General features: G+C 43.8%; 1 protein-coding gene across 1 annotated transcript in view; it reads left to right on the top strand.

Annotated features, from left to right (window-relative positions):
* The window catches only part of LOC126292317 (dihydropyrimidinase), a 94,337-nt gene extending 80,542 nt beyond the window's left edge, over positions 1–13,795 (top strand). The window contains exons 11-12 of the mRNA XM_049986254.1: positions 1,915–2,067; positions 13,399–13,795. Coding sequence (XP_049842211.1) covers positions 1,915–2,067; positions 13,399–13,407 — 162 coding nt within the window. The 3' untranslated portion in view covers positions 13,408–13,795. The remainder of the gene's footprint in view (positions 1–1,914; positions 2,068–13,398) is intronic.
* The last annotated feature ends 8,032 nt before the right edge of the window (positions 13,796–21,827 follow it).

Here is a 21,827-nt window from a genome sequence, read left to right as displayed (position 1 = left end):
CGAATAACTTCTTGCATTAGGGCCAGAAATGTACCAATGCGTTACAAACTTGCTCAATTTGTGAAGCTCTTTCTCTTAAACATATCGTAATAATGAATTGTTCTGAAATTGTAATCATTTATTTGTGCGTACATTTACCGGGTGATCAAAAAGTCAGTATAAATTTTATTTATCTACATCTACATCTACATGGAGACAAATCATATTTAAGTGCCTGGCAGAGGGTTCATCCAATCACCTTCACAATTTTCTCTTATACCTATCTAGTATACCGCGCGGAAAGAATGAACACCTATATCTATCCGTACGACCTCTGATTTCCCTTATTTTATCGTGGTGATCGTTTCTCCCTATGTAGGTCGGCGTCAATCAAATATTTTCGCATTCTGAAGAGAAAGTTTGTGATTGGAATGTCGTGAGAAGATTCCGTCGCAACGCAAAACGCCTTTCTTTTAATGATGTCCAGCCAGAATCCTGTATCATTACGGTGACACTCTCTCCCATATTTCGCGATAATACAAAACGTGCTGCCTTTCTTTGAACATTTTAGATGTACTCCGTCAGTCCTATCTGTTAAGGATCCTACACCGCGCAGCAGTATTCTAAAAGAGGACGGACAAGCGTAGTGTAGGCAGTCTCCTTAGTAGGTCTGTCACATTTTATAAGTGTCCTGCCAATGAAACTCAGTCTTTGGTTAGGCTTCCTCCCAACATTTTCTGTGTGTTCCTTCCAATTTAAGTTTTTCGTAATTGTAATACGTACGTATTTAGTTGAATTTACGGCTTTTAGATTAGACTGATTTATCGTGCAACCGAAGTTTAACGAATGCATATGATTGCTAAAAGGATGACCTCACACTTTTCGTTATTTAGGGTCAACTGCCAATATTCGCACCATTCAGATATCCTTTCTAAATGGTTTTGCAGTTTTTTTTTTGATCTTCTGATGACTTTATTAGTCGATAAACGGCAGCGTCATCTGCAAACAACCTAAGGCGGCTGCTCAGATTGTCTCCCACATCGTTCATATAGATAGAGAACAGCAAAGGGCCTATAACACTACCTTGAGGAACACCAGAAATCACTTCTGTTTTACTCGATGACTTTCCATCAATTTCTACGAACTGTGACCTCTCTGACAGGAAATCACAAATCCAGTCGCATAACTGAGACGATATTCCATAAGCACGCAATTTCCATACAAGCCACTTGTGTGGTACAGCGTCAAAAGCCTTCTGGAAATCCAGAAATACGGAATCGATCTGAAATCCCTTGTAAATAGCACTCAACACTTCATGTGAATAAAGAGCTAGTTGTGTTTCACAGGAACGATGTTTTCTAAACCCATGTTGACTGTGTGTCAATAGACAGCTTTCTTAGAGGTGATTCATAATGTTTGAACACAACATATGTTCTAAAATCCTGCTGGATATCGACGTTAACGATATGGGCCTGTAATGTAGTGGATTACTCCTACTACCTTTCTTTAATATTGATGTGACTTCTTAGATTGTATGCCTAAATATTGTTTACACAATAAAGACTTAACATTTCTTGAAAGAAGTCATTTTCCTGTATGCTCCTGTTCATTATTTGAAACAGAAGCTTTATTTTTTGAGCTATTAGCTTATGTATCCCACCTGTGGAGCCCTATCAAACAATGTCATACAAAAACTATGTCATACACTCCCATCTGTCACTACGCCATGCTTCGCAAAGCAGAATGGAAAGGTGAATATGAAATGATGCTCCATATTCCTGTCGAAGGGCATGAAATTGTAAAGGAGGCTTACCAGACTCCTTGTCTTTACACAGTTAATAAGAAACAGATATTTTGTGCACATTTTTATTACGTTTAGTACTTTTGAGAGCGAAATCTCATTGACTGTGTTACTAAAAATAATAATATTTTCAGGGAATGGAATGTCATGGTGTTCCAGAATATGTAATAGTTAATGGGAGAGTGTGCGTTGATGCAGGGGTTTTGAAGGCTGTTCAAGGTTTTGGAAAATTTGTTCCAACACCAGTGTATTCAGAATATGTATATGAGAAGGTGAAACAAGCCAAAGTAAGTACTATTAATTTTATGTGACTGTTTGTGTGAATATACTCCTCTTTTTTACCTTGCATTTATTGAATCTTGGATGCTAATGTATCAATATGTAGACCTTAAACTGCCCAGTGTGTGCACATACCTTTTGCACTGGTGGTATTGTAACAGTGTCTTCTTGATAAATGCAAATAATTTTGTAATTGTATTACTTCATACCTTCTTTTGCAATTGGAATGAAAGTCTTATTAAGATCAGACGCGTTTCCCATCTTCAGTGACCCAAAAATATGGTTTTTACAGTGGCCACTGAAGATGCTCAAGGATAAAGCGAAATGCGTCTGGTCTTAACAAGACTGTCATTACAGCTGCAACAGACGGTAATTAAAATACGTAACTTGTATATCTTCAACTGCGGAAAAAGGGGCGGGGAAAAAAGAGAAGACAATACGTATAATTTTTCAGTGGTTACTTATCCATTGACGCAGCGTGAATTTCTGTCACCCTGTGCGAGACCTAAATTTGCTGCTGCCTGTTTGTGCAATTAGGTAAAAAGCAATAGATGCTTTGACAATGCGTAGCCATATTAGGTTAAGCCTTATCAAAAGACGATGCGGACGTTATAGGAGTAATTCATTATCCCTGCATTTATGTGGCTTCCATGCTTTTCGTTACCCTGAACAAGTCGCTTGCCAAAACTATTTATATGACTTCTTTGTGTGAATTGGCAACAGCAAAGAAAAACATCATATATTTAAGACAGTTTCAACAAAGAAAATAGACGTATTCATGCCATAACAAGTTAATAATTTGTAACATCAGAACCTACAGGGAAACGGAATTTCATAGGCTCAATAAATTGTGTTGTTCCGATTCAATTTTAGAGAGTACTTTCACGCATATTATGCCGAAAATAACTCCTTGTCAACAGGAAGTCAGTAGATATTTCGACTGTTCCTTACACGAGGTGCATTCAGTCTGCGTATGTAAAGCCACGCCTCATTTTTCGGCTTACCACTAGCTTCAGGGTTGAATTCTGTTAAACCAGGCGCTGCTATATTCAGGAGAACCCCGTTACTCACAGGGGCTTACCTCGACATACAAAATTTTCTTAATGTTACAACGAAAATAACAGTAACGAACAGTCACACCAGAAAGCAAGGTCAAAGAGACCAGTGTTATCAGCAGGGAGGAAAGGACTAGTAACAGAGGACAGAAGCCACTCAATGAGATACCGCAGCACTTGTCAGCTGAAACATTTAATCTAAAACTGACGCCCTCCAGACTAGAAATTTAGAGGTCTTAATAAGAATCTAGAGGACAGGTAGACATCCAGCACGGTATGGGGAACAGATGGTAGATATTTTGCCAGTCCTGACGTTCGAGATGAGTGATCACGTATCTACTGAATCATGTCGTTATCTTTCGGTGCCCATAGACATCCTGTGGCATCAAGAAGGCACGTTGTTTTCTTATAGCAATATGCGGCCGTACATTGTCGTAGAGGAAACAGATAATTGGAGAAGGTTTATAGTGGAGAAACTGGACACACGTATAGCTGGCACTAAAATCTGTCACATAATGGTTGTGACGGAATATCCTTGTCCAACAATTTGAATTGAAACTTTAAATACGTCTAGAACTGTCGATTGAAATTCACTTAACGTTTCGTTTAGCGATCGTGATGTACACTCATGTTCAGGAAAACAGAACACTTTCAACGATATGGGATAGGATGTTCATATTCACATGTGACACACACAGTGGTTACAGTTACTACAGGCCACACCACAAGTTGGGAAACGGGGCCAAATTTCTAGGAGTTTACTGTCCAGTTGAGATTTTCACACACAAATGTTTTATTCATGTCTTATAGAAACTAGCAGTACGGCAATAAACGGCCTTTTCAACACGCCGCTATCGGCAATCAAGTAATTTATAGCAAAACAACAATTTCAAAAAAAAAATAAAAACACAGAAGCTAGCAGTACAGCAATAAGCATCCTTTTGAAACACGGCACTAACGACAATCAAGTAATTTATAGCAATACAACAGTGTAAAAAAAATTTTTTTAAACACAGAAGTTAGCAGCAGTACGACAACAAACTACCTTTTAAAACACGCTCTTGACGCCAATCAAAGTAATTTATAGCAATACAACAATTTTTAAACAATTTAAAGTACCTTAGTGAACAGGCTACATAAGTAAATACAGTATGTTGAGGTAGTGAAGCTACCAACACCGCCATTTAAAAAATTAAACAGGTCTCAGGAAACACACGATTAATGGCAATAAAAGGAATTTACAAACTTTGAGCAATTTAAAATTTTTTTTAAACAAATCTGTCCTGGAATATCATTAGAACATAACAGATATGACGGACCCGTGTAAGGCGGCCACAAATCACCCACTCAGGGATGCTCGGGCTAGACAGAGTACTGACCAATTTAAATACGACCGTAAACACAGTTGACACTCTCAAGCTGGTCACTGCACCGACTTTTAGCCAGCGAAAACTTGTTATAAGACGGCTTAACTTGCTGACAGAATAAGAGCCAACCTCTAGCAAGGAAACATTTACCAAAATATCGAGCCAACCTCTTGCAAGGAAACATGTAACCACATATCCTGAATCAGCGACCACAAGAGCAACCAACAAGAAGCATGAATTTACTCATAACCCACGACAGAATAGCGAAACAATTAAAATGCCAAAACTACACCTCCCGTCGGGCAGCAACGAGAGGAGGAGGAAAGATCACTGTCTTCAATTACACCGGTGCCAGGGACAGGAAACCCGGTCGCCGGAAGCCACAATGCCGAAGAGAAGCTGGTTACACAAAATTATTACTTAATGATTAAACCTTCTACGATCTTAACTTGCAATTATGCTCGAACAGGCAGTACACGACCTCCGATGGCAAGGATCCACACATCCGACCGCGCACGCGTCGCCAGTGTACCCAACACGCCACGGTCACGCGACAACACGCTCTGTCACCGGAGCTCACGTCTTCTCTGCAACGTTGACGGGTAGTGACAGCTCCTTCATGTTAGGTGTCTCCTTTTAAACTCCAGAGTTGAAACGGAGGATTTAAAGAAGCTTGTTAACGTCCCACCAACGCGAAATGAACAGCAACGACTCGTGGGGCGATTCTGTATACAACCAACACGTGGGGAGCTCTTCCGTCAACTCGACCCGCTCGTTAGACACAACCTACATACATCACGTGGCGACTCGGTACAACCGACCACGCCTGCTTCGCGCTGGAGAGCCACACTGCCCTCCTGTGTCCACCACACTCTCTCTGCGCGCAACGCCTCTACTTCCGTGCCTCCACAGGAGGCTACAACCGATCTCACTTCATGCATAGCAGTATCCCGGAAGCATAAACGCAGATATCGATAGCAGAGGGAAAAGACAACCAAGCAGCCACTTAATGACAGACAACATATCAAACAAACGTGTCAGGGGAAGAACAGGAAAACCAATGCAATGTAAACACGAGTCGATACTCGGCTCAACATGTACATGTACGTTATCAGTATTTCAGTCATTTTAGTTCAGTATATGTTATGTTGCCCACCATGGTTCCTGATAACTTTTCCCATGCGTAATGCCATGAACACGCATAAGGCGCTAATGGCGTCCTGTGGTATAACCACCCATGCTGCATTCATCTTGTTCCAAAGTTCATCTGTGGCGGCTGGTACTGGGTCATAGCGCTGCAGTGGTCGATTCACCATATCCAGCACTTTTTCGATTGGCGACAAGTCTAGTGATCTGGCGGGCGAGGACAAACGGTAGACATTCTGTGAGATCAAGAAGGCACATGTTCTTGCAGCAATGTGCGGTCGGGCATTGTCTTGCTGAAAAATGGTGTGTGGGGTGTTTGTAGTATGGTTACGGTTCGCAGAATGTCATTCACTGGTCACAGTGCGCTCGACACGCTCCAGATGTGATTCGTGGCTGTACCACACAGCACCCCACACCATAAGGCCTCGAGCTGCCGCTGTATGTCTTGTGCGAATGCAGTCACTGTGTCGCCGCTCCCCCTGTCTGCGGCCAACCAAAATGCGACGTCTTCCAACATTTCTACGGAATCCAATCTGGTCTTCCCCGAGGTCGGCTTCTACCAGTTTCTCCATCCGTCTGCAAAGAATTCGCGTTGCTATTTTGCAGCTGTGACTTCTTAATCTTACAGTTCGGTAATTTTCACATCTGTCAACACCTGCTTTCTTTCGGACTGGAATTATTATATTCTTCTTGAAGTCTGACGGTATTTCGCCTGTCTCATACATCTTGCTCAGCAGATGGTAGAGTTTTGTCAGGACTGGCTCTCCCAAGGCCGTCAGTAGTTCTAATGGAATGTTGTCTACTCCCGGAGCCTTGTTTCGCGCTAGGTCTTTCAGTGCTCTGTCAAACTATTCACGCAGTACTGTATCTCCCATTTCATGTTCATCCTCTTCCACTTCAATAATATTGTCCTCGAGTACATCGCCCTTGTATAGACCCTCTATATACTCCTCCCACCTTTCTGCTTTCCCTTCTTTGCTTAGAACTGAGTTTCCATCTGAGCTCTTGATATTCTTACAAGTGGTTCTCTTTTCTCCATCGTCTCTCTAATTTTCCTGTAGGCAGTATCTATCTTACCCCTAGTGAGATATGCCTCTGCATCCTTACATTTGTCCTCTAGCCATCCCTGCTTAGACATTTTGCACTTCCTGACGAACTCATTTTTGAGACGTTTGTATTCCTTTTGCCTGCTTAATTTACTGAATTTTTTGTATTTTCTCCTTTCATCAATTAAATTTCTTTTGTTACCCCGAGATAGTTACAGGGCTCTGCCAATAATGCTCCAAACATTTTCAACTGGAGAAAACATTTAGCAAGCTTTCTGGGAAAGGCAGGGTCTGACAAACACGAAGACAAGCGGTAGAGACGCTCGCCGTGTGCGGGCGGGCATTATCTTGCTGAAATGTAAGTCCACGGTGGCTCGCCATGAAGGGCAACAAAACAGGGCGTAGGATATCGTCGAGGTACAGCTGTGCTGTGAGAGTGCTGCGGATGGCAACCAAAGGGGTCCTGCTGTCAAACAAAATGGCAGCCCAGGCTGTCACTCCTGCGTGTCGTGCCGTATGGTGGGTCTCACTGGGGTTAGTGTCTCACTGCTGTCCGAGGTATCTCCAGACTCGTCAGTGGCCAGGAATTTGATTGACTGGACTACAGGGTGAAGAGTATTTAAACCGACAAACTCTGGGAGGTTGTAGGGGACAACAAAACAAATATTTGTCGCTAACGTCATTTCTTCCTATGGGGATTCTTTAAACCAGTGAAGGCCGTATTACGGTCTTCAGTTGTTAGAGGGCGTATTACGCTCTTCACCTGTAGGCAACTGCTGTCCACCAGTGTAGTAGTGCATTGTCTCTGTTTACTAATGGAGCGATACATCCGGAGTGAGTACACTGATACGGTTGGTGCGTACTACGTAGCGCACCACAACGGACGAGCTGCACAGCAGGTTTATCAACAACAATATCCTAATCGGCCGTATGCCGCATCAAACGGCCTTTGGTGCTGTATACCAACGTCTGCGTGAGACCGGGTCATTTAGCAGATTGCCTGGACAGGGACGCCGTCGCACCGTAAGAACGCTGCAATTCTAGGAAGCATGTGGAGCGGGATCCTTCAATCAGCACTCGTGCAGTTGCAAGTAACATGGGGATGAGTCAGGCGAATGTAAGAACAGTCGATGGAGAGCAATTGTTACGTCCATTTCACTTACAGCGTGTCCACAGCCTGGAACCAGTTGATTATCCACCCAGAGCACAGTTTTCGAAGTGGTACCTGGAACAGTGTGAGATGCATCCTACATTTCCTTCTTCTGTGTTGTTTACCGATGAAGCAACGATCGGGCGTGATGGAGTCTTCAACATGCACAATTCGCATGTTTGGAGTGAGGATAACCCACATGCCACAGTTACTAGCGCTCATCAAGTGCGGTTCTTCGTTAATGCGTTGGTCGGTGTTGTTGGGGCTGCTTAACTGGGTCGTATCTGTACCTAGGCCGTTAAACGGCAGGCACTATTACAATTTTCTCTCCAGAGCATTGCCAGAATTGCTGGAAGACGTCCCGCTCCCTACAAGACAACGCATGTGGTTCCAACGTGACGGGCCGCCGGCACATTTCAGTCGTCGTGTGAGTCGATTCCTGGACCGACGGTTCCCAGAAACGTGGATTGGCAGAGGTGGTCCTGTACCATGGCCTGCTCGATCCCCAGATGTGTCCCCTCTGGACTGTTTTGTGTGGGGAGAGACGCGCAACCTTGTTTACGCAACTCCTGCTGCACCAGAAGAGGATCTGGTTGCCCGGATAGTAGCAGCAGCAGGAACAATTCAGGTACTTCTGGGGTTTTTGCCCGTGTCAGACAGAACATGATCCGACGGCGTAACGTTTGTTTCCGTGTCAATGGAGGCATTTTTGAAAATCTACTGTAATTTAAATTGGGTTGTGTCATTGTGCTGTCTATTGGTCATAAAAAAAATGGAAAATTATTTGTTGGTTTAATTAATTTTCCCCCAGAGAAATCTTCCTCTCTACTCCTAATAGGAAAAAATGACATTAGGGAAAAATATTTATTTTGAAGTCCGCTACAGCTTCCCAGAGATTGTCGGTTTAAATACTTACCCTGCAGAATTGTCACCAGCGATAAGTCCCGATAACTAGACGAAGATTACCCTTAGGGGTCAAGCAGCCAGAGTCTACTGTAAATTTCAAAAAATGCCTCCATTGACACGTAAACAGAGGTTACACCGTCGGATGATGTTCTGTGTGACACGGGCAAAAACCCCAGGAGTATCCTGAATTGTTCCTGCTGCTGCTACTATCCGGGCAACCAGATCCTCTTCTGATGCAACAGAAGTTGCAGAAACAAGGTTGCGCATCTCTCCCCACACAAAAAAGTCCAGAGGGGACACATCTGGGAATCGAGCAGGCCATGGTACAGGAGTTGCAGAAACAAGGTTGCGCATCTCTCCCCACACAAAAAAGTCCAGAGGGGACACATCTGGGGATCGAGCAGGCCATGGCACAGGAGTTGCAGAAACAAGGTTGCGCATCTCTCCCCACACAAAAAAGTCCAGAGGGGACACATCTGGGGATCGAGCAGGCCATGGCACAGGAGTTGCAGAAACAAGGTTGCGCATCTCTCCCCACACAAAAAAGTCCAGAGGGGACACATCTGGGGATCGAGCAGGCCATGGTACAGGAGTTGCAGAAACAAGGTTGCGCATCTCTCCCCACACAAAGAAGTCCAGAGGGGACACATCTGGGGATCGAGCAGGCCATGGTACAGGAGTTGCAGAAACAAGGTTGCACATCTCTCCCCACACAAAAAAGTCCAGAGGGGATACATCTGGGGATCCAGCACGCCATGGTACAGGACCACCTCTGCCAATCCGCGTTTCTCGGAACCGTCGGTCCAGGAATCGACGCACACGACGACTGAAATGTGCCGGCGCGCCGTCATGTTGGAACGACATGCGTTGTCTCGTAGGGAGCGTGAGGTCTTCCAGCAATACTGGCGAGAAAATTGTAATTGTGCCTGCCATTTAATGGCTTATGTAGCAGATAAGGCCCAATTAAACAGTCACCAACAACACCGACCCACACATTAATGAAGAACCGCACTGATTGAAGGATCCCGCTCCACATGCTGCAAGACAGCTTTCTCAAATTGGAGCGTTCTTACCGTGCGACGGCGTTCCTGCCCATGTAATCTGCTAAATGACCCGGTCTCACGCAGACGTTGGTACACAGCAGGAAAGGTCGTATGATCTGGGATACGGCGATTAGGATATTGTTGTTGATAAACACTGGTGGACAGCAGTTGCCTACATCTGAAGAGCGTAATAAGCTCTTTAACAACTGAAGATTTTAATACATCGTCTAACAACGAAGAGCGTAATACGGCCTCCACTGGTTTAAATAATCCTCATAGGAAAAAATGACATTAGGGAAAAATATTTGTTTTGATGTCCCCTACAACCTCCCAGAGCTTGTCGGTTTAAATAGTTTTTACCCTGTATGTACTAATCAGAAAGGTGTGTGCATGTGTGTGTGTGTGTGTGTGTGAGAGAGAGAGAGAGAGAGAGAGAGAGACAGTGAATAATGTGTTAAAACATTTTTCTTCCTCATTACATCAGATAATGATGTCTGGAACTGAGTGCAATACTTAGCTGTAAACGTTGAACTACAGCACATTATAATTATTAACTGGACTAATTATTCTATCATTGGTATTAAATATAGCTTTATAATGCATTATGCAAGCAACACTGCAGAAATAAACGTCAGTGTAGATAACTTATGCAGGTGGTAATTGCAGCATAACTATGTTGTAGTAGTAAATTGTGCATAAAAAATAATCAAACTGCACAGTGATTTGGAGTCTGTCAAACGTCGTTAAGGACAGGGATACAATACATGTAATAGCAGCCTTTTGATAAACTTGGGTGCTAAAGTGACCCCTCTGTATAATCACAGCTTATAATGAAATTACAATAAAAATGAAAACTCCGCTTACAGGCGTTGACATATGTCAACGGGGACAGATGCAAATGTTTGCCCCGACCGGGACTCGATCCCGGGATCTCCTGCTTACACGGCAGACGCTCTATCCACCTTTTTTTTTTCGCTACCCCCTTTTTTTTATTTATTACGTAGCAGTCGCACGGTACCGGACTGTGCGCTTTTTTTTACCGCTTTTTTTATTTTTTTATTTTTTTTTTTCCAGGAAGGCAGGGTAAACAAACATTCTTTATTCGTACAATTGTGCTGTCCTAGGGATAAGAAAAGTATCGAGACAGCAAAAACAATTTAGAAACCAAAAAATCAACACAAAGGCCGCCCTATTTTCTATTTTTTTACAGCTATAAAGTAAATGACAATCGTAGTCACGGGCGGACCCCCCAGCTATCGGGAGGATTGTGAAAAACACTTCCTAAGAAATTGGAAAAGTAAGTCCAGTATTTCGTATGACTCCGTATGAGCTCGTGTTGTTCTTGTAAATACATCCAATAATCCATCACGGACTTAATATCGTACGAAAACAAATATTTCGTCGCATGTCCAGCGATCCAATTGACCGCATATGTCTTTTGTTTGGGAAAAAAGGTCTTGTCCGGTAGAAAAAGTACATCCGATGTGATTTCTGTGTAGTTAGTGCGCTGAAGGAAGGCCAGTATTCGACGCGTCAGCATCCAGACGTCCCTCGCTGCGCCACACATTAAACCATGTTCTTCCGTTGCTAACAGTCCACAGTTGGTGCAAAGAGGAGAATCGACCATATGAATTGTATGTAATCGACTCCTGGTCACAAGTTTACGGTTTATAAGAATATACCACATCGATCTCGCTGCTGTTGACAGTAATGGAGTATGCACTGCACACCAAATGTGGTTCCACGTTCTCGACGGGTATTTGAATTCCATTATATTGCGGCCATGGTGATCCATCAAGCATCTATAGATCTCCCGAGTCGTGGGTATTCTCGTCGAAGGTACTTTCAGACGAACGTAACTGTAATCAACAAGAAATGAGGCAATGTGTGCAAGAGAAGGCGAAATATTGCCCATCGCCATAGGGGGTTCGTACGAAGGCGGAACAAGTACTTCTATCAGAGCTGACGTTATGGTATGCCTTCTTTGTTGCCAATTTCGTATCATCGCTCGCATGTCAAGCGCCAGAACTTTGTTTCTCACGTTTGTGAGGTTGAGGCCACCGTTCCGGAACTGTAGCGTTAACGTATCATATTTGATCTTAAATAACATCCCAGTACTAACATAGTAACCAAAGGCAGCCATGAGGCGATCTGCAATACCCTTCGATATTTGTAGGATCTGCACTAAATGGGGCAGTCGTGACGCTATGTGAACGTTGGTGTATGCCACACGTTGGATCATGTCAAAGGCTCTCAGTGAGTTGTTGCGTATCGTCAGACGAACATTCTGCAGAACTCGCCGCCGCCGACCGCCGTAGTGAACGGGTAAATGTAATCCCCAGACATCTCAGCGATTCCACCGTCTGAAACGGTCCCAGTACGTCTTCCAGACCCCGTCCAATGTGCATAATTTTGGATTTCGTCATGTTAACGACACTGCCTGCCGCCGTCCCGTAAGAGTTTAGATGTTCAACAGCCTGACGCACTTCATGTCCTGATCTGACAAGGAGGATCATGTCGTCCGCATATGCGCGGCAAACGAAAGAGTTCTCATTAAGCGCTATCCCAGTAAGTGAGCGCCTCATAACACACATCAGCGGCTCAAGCGCTATCGCAAACAGCATCATGGAGAGTGGGCACCCTTGTCGGACTGAGCTGTTAATGGGAATCGAGCCCGCTTCCCGGCCGTTTACAATCACCTTCGATGTAGCCCCTCGTATTAGCCTCATAACGATGGAGATGAAAACAGGTGGAATCGCCATTCGGCTCATGACTGACGCCAAGAAGTCATGGTTTATCCTATCGAACGCACGATCGAAGTCCACAGATATCATCGCTGCTCGCATTTTACACGTTTCCACAAGGGCGATAACGTCACGGTATTCACTTAACGCCGAGGAGATGTTGCTTCGCACCCCTAGGCAAGCCTGATCAGGGGATATTGTCCTGGATATCGCCAGCTTGAGATGAGACCCTAGTAGTCCTGCAAAGATTTTATAATCGGTGTTTAGCATAGTGAGAGGCCGATATTGATTAACATTGCGACTCCCCGCCATCTTCGGGATGGGAAGAAGAAAGCCCGTTACAAAATCCGACGGTAGGCGCATGTCCGGACGCATCGCCTCATTGTACATCGACACCAACTGTGGCATCATCATGTCCACGAGCCACCGAGGACACAGATGAATAGCGAGACTGCAGGGATTTATCTCTGGCACGCCTCCCGCGAAACCCACATTCTCCTCTGTGGCTCAGATGGATAGAGCGTCTACCATGTAAGCAGGAGTTCGAGTCCCGGTCGGGGCACACATTTTCATCTGTCCCCGTTGGCGTATGTCAACGCCTGTAAGCAGTTAAGGGTTTTCATTCACACTGCAATTTCATTCTAACGAGGTGCATGGTCACCTATGGTATCTCTTCTTTCGGACATGTCCGAAAGAACAGATACCATCTTAGTATATATACAGCTTATAATGTGGTGTAAAGGAGTCATGCATAGGTCTTTTAAGTTAATGAACTGAGGACTAACGCATGCTTATCATCCTTACCGCTTACGTTTTTCCATTATTTTTCAATGCTCAGTTTTTGATAAGCACAAGAATTCCGACAAGATTTTCGTGTTACAGCGGAGCTAGACGACATCACAAAGAAGTTCTCTATCCGAGTGAAGAGCCCCTCTGGCAGGTAGCCATCGGGTGGGATTCGGTAAAGCATCGCCTGGCAGCTGAAGTTCGGCCATGATTTGCTGCAGCGTCTGTCAGCTGCGACTGATAACCGTTCAGATACTTCATGTGAATAACTGTATGCCATTGCTTTTTAAAATTTTAGATTGTAAAGAGATGTTCTAGCTATATCTAGCTCCAGCTGTGCTACAGAAGAAGGAAGTGTAAGTTTATTGCTGTAAGGGTACATTTCAATAGTGGCCATTTGAAGATAAGTTTAACATGGCTGGTTTTGTAATAATTGTTGTTAATAGTCTGTCCAAAAGTATTGTACCAATTAAAAGTTTATTATTCTGACTTATGCACAGAATCTACTTTTCTATTCCATCCTGCACTTTCCACTATCTTACTTTAATTGGTATAGAACCTTATATTCCACTTGGACTTGGAAGAGCAGTTCAACGGAATGGACAGTGTCTTGAAAGGAGGGTATAAGATGAACATCAACAAAAGCAAATCGAGGATAATGGAATGTAGTCGAATTAAGTCGGGTGATGCTGAGGGAATTAGATTAGGAAATGAGACACTTGAAGTAGTAAAGAAGTTTTGCTATTTGGGGAGCAAAATAACTGATGATGGTCGAAGTAGAGAGGACATAAAACGTAGACTGGCAATAGCAAGGAAAGCGTTCCTGAAGAAGAGAAATTTGTTGACATCGAGTATAGATTTAAGTGTCAGGAAGTCGTTCTTGAAAGCATTTGTATGGAGTGTAGCCATGTATGGAAGTGAAACGTGGACGATAAATAGTTTAGAGAAGAAGAGAATAGAAGCTTTTGAAATGTGGTGCTACAGCACAATGCTGAACATTAGATGGGTAGATCACATAACTAATGAGGAGGTATTGGATTGGGGAGAAGAGGAGTTTGTGGCACAACTTGACTAGAAGAAGGGATCGTTTGGTAGGACATGTTCTGAGGCATCAAGGGATCACCAATCTAGTATTGGAGGGCACCGTGGAGGGTAAAAATCGTAGAGGTAGACCAAGAGATGAATACACTAAGCAGATTCAAAGGGATGTAGGTTGCAGCAAGTACTGGGAGATGAAGAAGCTTGCACAGGATAGAGTAGCACGGAGAGCTGCATCAAACCAGTCTCAGAACTGAAGACCACAACAACAACAACATTCCACTTTTGAGTGTGAAGCTGTTATAATTTGAGAACCGAAAAACATTGTTGCCGTACTCTTTAGGTACTGATTTTTCAATGCTAGTGAACAGTTCTTCTACCCAGAATTCAGAGATACTTTGTGAAAATGACCATACTCATGGCTCGGCAATACTCGTGAGTTTCCATGGCCAAGACAAGTATCAAACACAAGCCTTTATTTGACATCATTTCGCTGAGAGGTGAATGCTGGATTAAAGCGAAAACTGATCAATTCGTGGTGCAGCCGAGATTCGATCCCGCCACCTCTCGGTTTCCAGTCACATATTTACGCTAGATAATTCATCCACAGATTTCGATGAATGAGTTTGCGATTATCTAGATGTGTCATATAGGACCGTATCTTTTGACCGCACTGACTTAGAGACATCACTATTTACACTACCAAGGCACAACAGATCTTAGTATTTTACATAAATTTCAACTTTATACCCATAGACTTAGGACTATATGGAATGTAGTAAATCGAGAGACAGGACAACAAGCCACAGAAGAGGATAACATCACCATACATTTAAATTGAAGAGCTATAATGATTAGCCACGGATAGCAGATGTTTTAATAAGACTTTCTGAAGTGTAATACAAATGTATGGGGCCAAATAGTCCAAGAGAAGAGCCGGAAGGCTATGATGAGCAATCACATAAAATTCAAAAACACGGATGCCTCACCCACTTCTCCTTCTGAAATTACGATATATATCAAAAATAAGAGCTCATCTGGATTTGATGGGGTCGAAGAGTATTGTTCCTATATGATAAGCACAGTCTTTTCTGAAATACGGAAGGCAGCACTAACTCAGTACGCTTTTTCAAAAAGACTGAAATATGGCTTTGTAAAACTCCTTTTTAGTAAAGGTAACTGAAGATATGTCAATAACTACTGACCCATTTAAATGCTGACGTCATTTTCCAAATACCTGAGGTCATGTATTCCGCAATACATATTCTCAGTAAGCCACACTGGATTTCAGAAGAGTCGTTCAACTGGCAATGCACATTCACCAAGTGTTACAGACCCTAACATTTGGTATTTTCTGTGACTTGTATAAGATGCTTGACTGTGTGACTTTCAATATTCTGCTGCATAAACTGAGACTTAATGGGATTGATGGTATAGTTAGGCAATTATACCCCATATCTAACTAAAAGAATGCAGAAAATTATACTTATGAAATCACTCAATGTAAGCAGAGGAGATTCTTCTGAGAAATGAATTATGGGGTTCCAAACGGCTCAATCTCACGTCCATTTTTTCATATATGTAAACGACCTTTTGTCTAACACACAACATGCAGAATTAGAACTTCTTGCTGATGACACTCTTATTGTAATTAATGAAAAACACGCACACAGCAACAGAAGGAATGGTACATAATGTCGTTAAAAGTATTATTGCGTGGTTTTCTGCGAATGATCTGACTCTCAGTTTCAAAAAGACACAACATACGCACTTCTGCGCGTTTGGAGGTGGTACGCAAATGACAAGTGTAACTCATGAAGAGGAAATAACTACGGAGAAACATCAATGAAACGCCCAGCTGAACCTGCAGGATAGGACAGGTAGTTTAAATTGTGGAAAGGGGCCGAAATAATTATTTGATCAAATATCACAAGATCCAAAAAAAAATTTTTAAACGCACGACTTTAATCTTTGGAACTTAATTACCGGCTGAAAGCCACTTTCATTTAAAAACGGCTTAAGGCCAATAACTTAAAACGCAAAACCTTATCTTAAAACAGTTCTTTAGTTAGGCTGAAGGCTCAAAGAATCAGACCCTTCAAGAGCAAACATATTAAATTCAAATCGGCTGAAGGCATAACACTTAAAACTCTATAAATTTTTTTTAAATACCAAATGCCTTACGTGAAACAGTTCTTTGAACTACGCTGAAGGCCTTAAGAATAAAACTACGCAAACTCAAAATCGGCTGAAGGCCCAACACTTAAAATTCAACAACATTAAAACCTTTAAAATGCCCAAGGTCTTGCGTGAAACAGTTCTTTAAATTACGCTGAAGGCCTAAAGAATCTTATGCCTTAAGAGCAAAAGAAACTTAATTTAAAAATAAAAAATGGTTCAAATGGCTCTGAGTACTATGGGACTTAACATCTGAGGTCATCTGTCCCCTAGAACTTAGAACTACTTAAACCTAACTAACCTAAGGACATGACACACATCCATGCCCGAGGCAGGATTTGTACCTGCGACCGTTGAGGGTTGCGCAGTTCTAGACTGAAGCGCCTAGAACCGCTTGGCCACAGCGGCCGGCGTATAAGCCATACAAGTACAAACCAAAAAAATATATTTAAAAAAAAGGCAGTACAGCCAAGGGCGCTCAGATCTTCAAAAACTAAAGCTCGCTTAGGTGAGACAGGCAGTCGGGCCAACCATTCACGATCCGACGGCAACCCAAGACCCACTGACAAGACAACTTCCACTTCACCTGACCAGGGCACAACAGGGAGTTCAACGGAACAACGTAAAAGATATTGGCGCCCACAACCAATCATACACGTAGCTGTCAAAGTACACACCGTGCTGGACAGCAACAACACTATGAGGTAAGTACACTGCCTGAAATTTACGCCAACGGCCAGGGCAGGTAACCGGAACGTTAATGGCCACAAAGCAGAATATTCTGGTGGTGCGCTTCAATTCAAATAACCAAATACAGTGAAACTCCACGGGAGGGTGGCTAGAATTTTTCAACCTGAAAACCACGTTGTTGCTCGCAGGATTATTCCAACAGCCGACAACGAACTCCAAACGAAACAATGTGAACAGTCGTGACTTGCTGGTAGATTGAATCAAAAATCAACTTTCGTGTCCAGGGTCGGTGAGCCACGAACCTCGTAGCAATGGGAACAGCCCCACACACACCGACACCGCATAGAGACCGCCAGCGGCCCCAGCCAAACCACATCCCGAGGACAATTACTTGCTGCTCCACGCCAACAGACCGACTGCCCAGGCCCGGAAACGGCGAAAGGACCAAACATACGTCAGCCGATGAGACGACCAACCGAACGACCAACCGAAGGTCGTCCCGCTCCAGTCTCCCTCCGTCGGACAGTTCACGTGTGCCGCCAGCGGTCGGCGAGTCTCACCGGCGCTCCGTCCCCAACTGCACTGCTGGTCCGTCCTGAACAGACTGCCAGACACACTACGGCCCAGAAGTACTATCGGTCGCTCTAGAGATGGTAGGACAGTGCACTTATCGATACGTGCTGCTGCTGCTGGTCACAGGCAGTTAAGGCAGGAAGTTCGTGACGCCAGCAAATACACTCCTGGAAATTGAAATAAGAACACCGTGAATTCATTGTCCCAGGAAGGGGAAACTTTATTGACACATTCCTGGGGTCAGATACATCACATGATCACACTGACAGAACCACACGCACATAGACACAGGCAACAGAGCATGCACAATGTCGGCACTAGTACAGTGTATATCCTCCTTTCGCAGCAATGCAGGCTGCTATTCTCCCATGGAGACGATCGTAGAGATGCTGGATGTAGTCCTATGGAACGGCTTGCCATGCCATTTCCACCTGGCGCCTCAGTTGGACCAGCGTTCGTGCTGGACGTGCAGACCGCGTGAGACGACGCTTCATCCAGTCCCAAACATGCTCAATGGGGGACAGATCCGGAGATCTTGCTGGCCAGGGTAGTTGACTTACACCTTCTAGAGCACGTTGGGTGGCACGGGATACATGCGGACGTGCATTGTCCTGTTGGAACAGCAAGTTCCCTTGCCGGTCTAGGAATGGTAGAACGATGGGTTCGATGACGGTTTGCATGTACCGTGCACTATTCAGTGTCCCCTCGACGATCACCAGAGGTGTACGGCCAGTATAGGAGATCGCTCCCCACACCATGATGCCGGGTGTTGGCCCTGTGTGCCTCGGTCGTATGCAGTCCTGATTGTGGCGCTCACCTGCACGGCGCCAAACACGCATACGACCATCATTGGCACCAAGGCAGAAGCGACTCTCATCGCTGAAGACGACACGTCTCCATTCGTCCCTCGATTCACGCTTGTCGCGACACCACTGGAGGCGGGCTGCACGATGTTGGGGCGTGAGCGTAAGACGGCCTAACGGTGTGCGGGACCGTAGGCCAGCTTCATGGAGACGGTTGGTAAGGTCCTTGCCGATACCCCAGGAGCAACAGTGTCCCTAATTTGCTGGAAAGTGGCGGTGCGGTCCGCTACGGCACTGCGTAAGATCCTACGGTCTTGGCGTGCATCCGTGCGTCGCTGCGGTCCGGTCCCAGGTCGACGGGAACGTGCACCTTCCGCCGACCACTGGCGACAACATCGATGTACTGTGGAGACCTCACGTCCCACGTGTTGAGCAATTCGGCGGTACGTCCACCCGGCCTCCCGCATGCCCACTATACGCCCTCGCTCAAAGTCCGTCAACTGCACATACGGTTCACGTCCACGCTGTCGCGGCATGCTACCAGTGTTAAAGACAGCGATGCAGCTCCGTATGCCACGGCAAACTGGCTGACACTGACGGCGGCGGTGCACAAATGCTGCGCATCTAGCGCCATTCGACGGCCAACACCGCGGTTCCTGGTGTGTCCGCTGTGCCGTGCGTGTGATCATTGCTTGTACAGCCCTCTCGCAGTGTCCGGAGAAAGTATGGTGGGTCTGACACACCGGTGTCAATGTGTTCTTTTTTCCATTTCCAGGAGTGTATATCAACGGGCACCATATGCCACTGCGTTGGGCAACGCCTACACTGGACAAGTGTATGGCGCAGTTGTTAGATCGGTTACTCCTGCTACAATGGCAGGTTATCAAGGTTTAAGTGATTCTGAACGTGGTATTATAGTCGGCGCACAAGCGATGAAACACAGCATCTCCGAGGTAGATGTAGTGGGAATTTCCCGTACTACCAAAGAAAGGTAAACCTACGTTCATAGCATTTGTGGACTTAGAAAAAGCTTTTGACAATGTTGACTGGAATACTGGCAGCGGTAAAATACAGGGAGCGAAAGGCTATCTACAATTTGTACAGAAACCAGATGGCAGTTATAAGAGTCGAGGGGCATGAAAGTGAAGCAGTGGTTGGGAAGGGAGTGAGACAGGCTTGTAGCCTCTCCCCGATGTTATTCAATCTGTATATTGAGCAAGCAGTAAAGGAAACAAAAGAAAAATTCGGAGTAGGTATTAAAATCCATGGAGAAGAAATAAAAACTTTGAGGTTCGCCGATGACATTGTAATTCTGTCAGAGCCAGCAAAGGACTTGGAAGAGCAGTTGAACGGAGTGGACAGTCTCTTGAAAGGAGGATATAAGATAAACATCAACAAAAGCAAAACGAGGATAATGGAATGTAGTCGAATTAAGTCGGATGATGCTGAGGGAATTAGATTAGGAAATGAGACACTTAAAGAAGTAAAGGAGTTTTGCTATTTGGGGAGCAAAATAACTGATGATGGTCGAAGTAAAGAGGATATAAAATGTAACTGGCAATGGCAAGGAAAGCGGTTCTGAAGAAGAGTATACATTTAAGTGTAAGGAAGTCGTTTCTGAAAGTATTTGTATGGAGTGTAGCCATGTATGGAAGTGAAACATAGACGATAAATAGTTTGGAATAGAGAATAGAAGCTTTCGAAATGTGGTGCTACAGAAGCATGCAGAAGATTAGATGGGTAGATCACATAACTAATGAAGAGATATTGAATAGTATTGGGATGAAAGAAATTTGTGGCACAACTTAACTAGACGAGGGGATCGGTTGGTAGGACATGATCTGAGGCACCAAGGGATCGTCAGTTTAGTATTGGAGGGCAGCGTGGAGGAAAAAAATCGTAGAGGGAGGCCAAGAGATGTATACACTAAGCAGATTCAGAAGGATGTAGGTTGCAGTAGGTACTGGGAGATGAAGAAGCTTGCACAGGATAGTGTAACATGGAGAGCTGCATCAAACCAATCTCAGGACTGAAGACCACAACAGCAACAGCAACCATTTCACGAGTGTACCGTGAATATCAGTAGTAATGTACAGTACAAATAAAAGATAAATGCAGGAAACTGTTAATTCGTAATTACATCACGTGAAAAAAAAGTTTTTGTCATTTGTTATAAGACTATTAGTCAGTCTTTTAAGGCAACGTTTTTTCATGAGCAGGTTAACGTATCAAGCTGAAATTTATGTCACTGAGGCCTATCGTCCTTCGGTGGTGTAAAAAAACGTTAAGCTTATAAATCAGCGAAATCAAAATATGCGGCCGTTTATGTCATATTTTGAAACTCCCAAACTCACTCATTTAAATGTATAAGATACTTCCAATTGACGCAGAATCATTAAATTTGGCAGGGAGAAAGGTTTTACAGTACGGTACAATACAAGGAAAAAATAAGAAAATTGTTAATTTGTAATTATTTCACACGAAAGAAATATTTCTTTGTCGTTTGTTATCCAACGTCAGGCTTGAAATTAAAACATTCTCTAGAGTCTTGGAATCCCTGAGGCCGATATCTTGCCAGACTCAATGTCGATAACAAGCAAAAATTGTCTAGATTCTCGAATCCGGAATGGATGAACTGTCTGTTTACATGATCGAGTTTGTACGGAAGCGCCAGTGGGCTAGTGCTACCTGCACCTGGCCAATTTTTACAGCTGGAATTGCAAGTAATTGAAAACCCTTCCCCAAAGCGAAAGGTAACTGATCTTAGAGTCGGTCGAGAGAGGAAACAAGATTCCTGGATTGGAAGCGGCAAGATGTTGTGACAAAACCTTTTTTTATTTGCAAAACATGCAACTACCTTATCACTTGACCACAATGACTGGATAATACCTTCCAGTAACATATGGCACACTCTTAGCGTTCAGATAATGCTTCAAATCAAAATATACATTTAAAATTTAGAATGAAAAAATTTAAAACAGGCTATATAAAAATATTCAGCCTCTTATGGAATTGAATTACTGCTTGCTCCACATCCTCAAGAACGACTTAAGGAAATTTTAATTTACTAAGAACAGAGCAAGCACAGCAAAATAAAAGAAAAAAGAGAACGAGGTCAGTAAAATGCAATTATAAGAATTAAATCTCCTGCAGAAGTAAATTATTGGTTGTTCCAGGTTTTCAACGACGACTTCAGGAAATTTAAAATTTAATATTGAGCAAAACAAGCACACTGAAATACGA

This window comes from Schistocerca gregaria, chromosome 9 (assembly GCF_023897955.1).
Source record: "Schistocerca gregaria isolate iqSchGreg1 chromosome 9, iqSchGreg1.2, whole genome shotgun sequence".
Lineage (NCBI taxonomy): Eukaryota > Metazoa > Arthropoda > Insecta > Orthoptera > Acrididae > Schistocerca > Schistocerca gregaria.
This window is presented reverse-complemented; position numbering and strand designations above follow the sequence as displayed.